At 26.6% G+C, this 6,545-nt stretch overlaps 1 protein-coding gene across 1 annotated transcript; it reads right to left on the bottom strand.

Moving 5' to 3' along the window:
• Positions 1–1,910: 1,910 nt before the first annotated feature.
• On the bottom strand, positions 1,911–4,507 carry EXPB3 (putative expansin-B2-like). The gene is made up of 4 exons (NM_001289225.1): positions 4,333–4,507; positions 3,794–3,906; positions 2,856–3,043; positions 1,911–2,238 (listed from the first exon to the last, which is right to left on the bottom strand). Exons 1-4 carry the CDS (start codon positions 4,505–4,507, stop codon positions 1,911–1,913), a joined length of 804 nt encoding a protein of 267 aa, NP_001276154.1.
• Positions 4,508–6,545: the final 2,038 nt, after the last annotated feature.

Genomic DNA, 6,545 nt, shown 5'->3' on the forward strand with positions numbered 1-6,545 from the left:
GCCTCTAGGTCATGATTTAAATACTTAAAGACCCTTGAAAATTTACAAACAAACTTGCGTTGCAGATATATTTCAAAACCCTAGCATACGTCTAGCATGGGAGGGGTGCAACCAGTCACTACAAAAATCATTTGAAAAAATTAATTGCGGATCGGGACTGATGACAACTGTGCGTACCTTAAAGGGAACCAGCAAATGAGAGGGTACATATAAAATTGAAGGTGTGAAACTCCTAGCCTCCAACTGGGATTCTTCCCACAAGTGTCGTTTGAAGTTAAGCCGCAAAAGAAGCTATGACTGGCTATGGCTGGCTATGGGGGGTTGTGCACGTTGTCCTGGGTTAGGGTATATATTGTATAGTAATAAAGAATTTTGTTTCATGGGATATAAATGACACTTAGATTGTTGTTCAGCATCCTTCATGGAAGAAGCCAAGAAGAAATTTTGACAATATTGTTCCAGGAGATGCTTCCAACTAAGTCAGACTATAAAACTAGTTATGTTCTTAATATTGATTTTTGTTGAGAATATGATTTTTTTTTATTTTAAATTTTCATGTATTAAAAGTTTTATTTCAGATCTTTAATGTTAAATAATGATGTAATATCATTCTAACCTTTTATATATATATATATATATATATCAAGAATTCATAATAATAAAAAAATTTATCAGAACCTCAAACTAAAAATAGAATATATATAAAAAAATTTAAATATATTTAAGCCAAATTATTTATAATTCACGTCAATGTTTATGTAAATTATGCACATGTTTTGTTGATGATATTTTCATATGAATAATATTATTGTATCATGACTTTTTTTTATATAATTAATTTATGTTTTTATTTAGTTTGTTAATCATAGTTTATATCTACAAAACTAAGTTTCTATGTGATTAAAATTTACTTTAAAATATATGATATTTTATTTATATAATTGTAATAAATTTAAATTGAATATAAAATTTAGAAAAAAGTTGACAACACCAAAAAAGTTAATAGAATTTTTTTATCATAAATAACGGAAAAAATTATATTACTAAAATTATTGATGACATAAACTTTGTTACTTTATAAAGAAATAATTTTATCATATAATATATTTAACGTGCATTCATTACTAATTTCATATTAAATTATTAAAAATATTGATTTATTCATGAATTAATTAGCAACTGCAACTTTATTCATAAAATTAATTATAGCTTGATTAGCACCAACACCCCATCCGAAATTAAGAGTTATAATTACGACTGAAGTCAATTTAAAACAAATACAAAATTTCAGCACCAAAGTTACTTAATATATGTTATCATGATGATTAATGGTTGAGATATATGTTACCATGATGATTAGTGGTTGAGGTACCAACATAGTTGGGATCTCTACCACTATTGTGTTGTTGTTGTTTTCCTTTCTTTTGCTTTATTTTTTTTTACCTATTATCATGAATGGAATTTATTATATTCTCTAGAGCTTTAATTAATGGTAAATTTTAGTAATAGTATAGGATAGACTTCTCTTGCAGGTGATTGCTTTTCATTTTTTTTATAGAAAATAATAACCTTTTATTTTAAAAAACTGCAAACCAAGAAGAAGGAAGTGTTCACGGGAAAGAGAAACTGGGATTCTGGGTTATTAGGAAAAAATGCCTCGTGGAGAGACAAAACAGGAGATTTGAATTATTTTTATTTAAAAACAAAGTTTCACAACCTCACATACACATTAGCAACCCCCATATTATTACACATACTTTTTATCACATAAAAGAAATGCAAAGAAATATTGCTAAACAATCTTCCATTGTGTATATATATATGAACTGACAAGGATAAACTTATTTATATAATCTGGCAGTTCTTCTTTTACATATTTTCTCGATTGATGTCATGATTTTAAACAGAGTTTAAAAATTAACAACAGATCGATAAACTTGGCCAGGTTGCCAGCCATGTGGAATTACACTATCAGCCACAATTGTCTTGTAATAGCCCTTGCCTTGTTCTGTGAGCTTAATAGATAATGGTGCTTGTAATTGTAAACCTAAATTCAAAGCCCACCTTGCACCCCATGAACGCTGCATGGGAAGCCACGTGTCAGAATTAGCTTGCTTCAACTCTATGGCCACAAGGTCACTACCCCCATTTTCGTATTCTATTTCGGTAGCAAAATAATATGGGTTGGCCCCATTATCGATAGTGAAGGCCATAGAGTTCCCAAAGGAGCATGCAACCCTGCAATCAGAAAAGGGTAATTGAAAATTTGAAATTAGTACTGCTACTATATATACCAAAAAAAAGATGTCACAAAAATTATTATAAGCTAGTTTTTCTCTATTTATATAGACATCATTTAATAAAAAATAGATAGAAAACATGAAATGTTGTATATTTATATCAACATTATACTAATAAATAATTTTGTTGATATGAAAATTATTACATAATATATCAGTGACACCACTAAAAAAAATACTTCTATCCATCAACAATAATGTTCTTGAAATAAATCATTCCATTAATATATATATATATATATATATATATATATATATATATATATATATATATATATAATCTCAAAATGTTAACATAAAATTCACATATATAATAAAAAAAATATAATGGCTAACAGTTTTTTTAATAGTATATTGACAATTTTTATTAGTTGTATCATTTATATTCAAATGTGTAGCAGCATATCGTTGCCTTTCTTGATAATTAAGGTAATTAAAAGGAGTAGAAGAAGACCAACGAAAATTTTAAGTATAAATCATTAAATTAAAATATTTGATGTTAAATCTAAATCATCATTTTTTTAATAGATGGAAGCAAATATAAGAATTACGTACCTTCTGTAGAGAATATTAAGCACTCCAGCATTGCGAAGATTATCTGCTTGGCCTGGAGTTGCCATGGAACCAAAGGCAGTGCCACTGAGATCAAAATGAACTGATGGTGAGGTACAACCGGGACATTCATCAGTTATCATCACGCTCACAGGGTTTCTTGAACAAAAGGCATTTTCTGTGCATTTTACCTGAAAATTTAACAACCAATGCGTTTTAATGTGGATATATATATATATATATATATATATATATATATATATATATATATATATATATATATATATATATACGGGCAGAAGTTAATTAAAACTTGGCGTTTGTTTTCAATCAAATATTTGAAAAGTTTAAATCATTTAAAGTTTTAACAATTTCAATGGTTTCAATTGAAATTTCTTTGTTTTGATAAAATAAACATTTTTTTAACGTTGTTTTAGTATAGAGACCTTAAGTATATTTTACTGGAGAAAAACTTGTTCAAGCAAAATTTTGTATCTGAATAAAATAATTAAATTTGTAGAAGAGAGAGATGGGAGAAATAGAGGGGGTGGGGGAGGAGAGAGAAGAATTGTGAAATTCTTGATTTTTAAATGGAATTAAAAATCATTAAATTTTAATTAATTAAAATTTCATTTTAAAATTTTCAATTGTTAATTTTCATTTAATAAAATATCTGTCCTTAAAAATTATTTTCTTCCCTTAATATATCCCATTCAAACACTCCTTAATTCTAAGACGAATTAAAGAGTTGAGAAATGATTTCCATGATTTGAACCCAATATATGAGAAACCATTTTTAATGCTTCGAAATTAAAGCACCCTAATCTATTCTCATTCATATAAAAGAAGTAATGCTTTGAACATATAAAGTAGAAAAATCACTTTAATATATTATTTTAAACAAGAAGAATAGCCTATTTCAACCAACGTGTTGCATGCACCTGATAGCATGCCCCGCATCCTCTGCCACCAAGGTAAAGAGAAGGACCCCCAGCTGATACCATTTTAGAGAGTGGAGGTTTTTCCACACTGTCAATGTATCCACAAGCACCCCCTACACAACATCACAAGAAAAAACCAATGTTGCAATTTATCTTTGGCCAAAGCTAATTAATTAATTAACTAATGATAGTTTTTCATAAAAAATTAATTAAATAAATATGTAATAATATTGAAAAATAATGTTTTACAAGAGGACTATTCATACAATTATATGTAGAAGACAACAATTTAAAATATTCAGATGATACCAGAAATTCAAATTATAAAAATCAACTAGATAAATTATCTTGAGTTATTCAATATCCAATAAAAGAAAATATAAGATTGATCTAATGATTAGAGAATGATGAAGGAAAGGAGAAAAAGTCATGAATTTAAATTTTTCTAACTTACATTTCTAATAAAACTATAAAACTAATATTTATCGATAAAAAAAATCTTATAGGTAATAAAAAAAATGTTCATAATATACTCTCACCATCCGACCCAGCACCCTCTGGTGGTCCAAACATTGTAGCTCCTGCTACTTGCCATTGTTCTTCATTTTGAATTTTGGAACCATTAAATAATTTGAGATTGAGACAATGGCAAGGGTTTAGTAACAGAGAAAATATTACTACAACGAAAGACATGTAAAGAAGAACTTGCATCATGCGATCTGCAAATAACAACAGAGCTTGCGATTAATCTCGTGTTGATGCAATTCTCCCACGGCACATACTAGTACTATATATAGACCAATTATTCTATAATGATTATTATTTTTCAAAATAAAATTATTGTCATATATATAGTATATTCCTTGTTCGAGTATACTTTCAATGACTAATTTTAGATTTGATAAAGGTCAAATAGTGGGTACGGTTTAAGACTAATTAAAGCGAATAGTGTCATATATATATATATATATATATATATATATATATATATATATATATATATATATAATTGGTATACATTGATTCTGAAATGATTTTATAACATTTTTACATATAAGTTGGAGTACCACTTAGGCACTTACTATTTTGGCTCTTAATATTTTTTTGCTTATAAAAACAAATATTGTGTTGCATCCCCAGAAATCATAAGCTATATGATTCTTTCCTCCTTAAAATAACCTAGTTTTTAGTTCATGTCATCACTTTTCTTTTGCTACCATTAATTAATAGAATAACAATTTATTGATTACAGAATTAAAAAAAAATGAAAGGTGCCAGCTCTTCAAAATTTCAAAAATTAGTGTAACTGAAAATGTTTATTGGTTATTTGCAAATATTCTAGTGAGTCTAATCTCTAATAAAAGTTAATAACTTAATCTGATATAAGAACTCATCAATGACTTATAATTCAATTTGTTGTACATGGCTGGACTAATTATGTTTATTTTGTGCTTCTTCTTTTTCAGAAAAGAAAATTATTTTTAATTAAATTATATTTAAATTTTTAATTATGATAATCACATAAGTTTTTGTAGAAAAGATATAAACTTATAAAAAATATTTTTAGTATTTTTTTATAACTTAGGATGAGTAACTAGCAAAAATTAATTACATTGCAAAAGTTGATTTTAAAATGTCATCAATTTTTCTTTTTTTATTTTTTTTAACACAAACACACAAAGTATTTTGATTCAATGGATTGATATTCAGCTGGTGGCAATCAGCCTAATTTTCACTGATTGATTATGAAGATTTATTACGACTATTAGATGACTGATCGATCAATTTCCCACTAATTAGCCATTTATAATCCTCACGATTTGTTTCACCTACGTCAAGATATATGGAGTACTTAGAAAGAACATCCTGGCAAGGTACTAAGAATAAACCTGGCTCAAACAAAAAAAATTACAATGAATTGATAATTTGGTATATACACAAGAGGTTGATCTGCTAACATACTGTCCAAAAAAAAAAAAAAAGGTTTGTCCGCACTTTATAAATCAATCAATCAATTATCATCATTTATCACACAATTATCAACAAGTATCGATTATCAATCAATAAAATAAACTTAAATAAATCAAAATATCAAAATAACATAAATTAGAACCAAATCATTTAAATATATAACTTGGGCATATATTATGATTAATTTTTCATCAAATTAAAAAAAAGAAGATATAAGTCATCTTTTTATGTGGTATTAATCGCATTAAATTATAAAGGTATCAGAACTTTTTTTTAAGGAATGATCCAGAATCCAGAATTGTATATATATTAGTATGTATATCTGTGTGGACAACACTTATACTATGAATTGATTTTTTACTATAATCTACATTTGATAATGTGTCATTTCATTGTTGGTTATGTACTTATGTCCATAATGGTATATTGAGTATGTGCTTACTTAGCTTCACTTTTTGTGTATATGATCAGTAATTGAATTATAACTAACAAACTTAAAGGATCTAATTTTTTTTATGCATAAAAATAAAAATGTTACATCAATGTAGAACTAGAAATAAGTTAAACCAACTTGAAATTACTAGAGAAATTAGTTTACAAAATATAATTTGTAAATAATTGAGAAATAAATAAATAATAATAATAATAATAATAATAATAATAATAATAATAAATTATAGATTATAAACATAACACCTGTGCAGGCCAAGGGTTAATACGCTAGTAAGTTACAAAATATCAGTTATTTACTACTTGTACGTTGGTTGGCTTCAGTTTAATT

Source organism: Glycine max, chromosome 3 (assembly GCF_000004515.6).
Source record: "Glycine max cultivar Williams 82 chromosome 3, Glycine_max_v4.0, whole genome shotgun sequence".
NCBI lineage: Eukaryota > Viridiplantae > Streptophyta > Magnoliopsida > Fabales > Fabaceae > Glycine > Glycine max.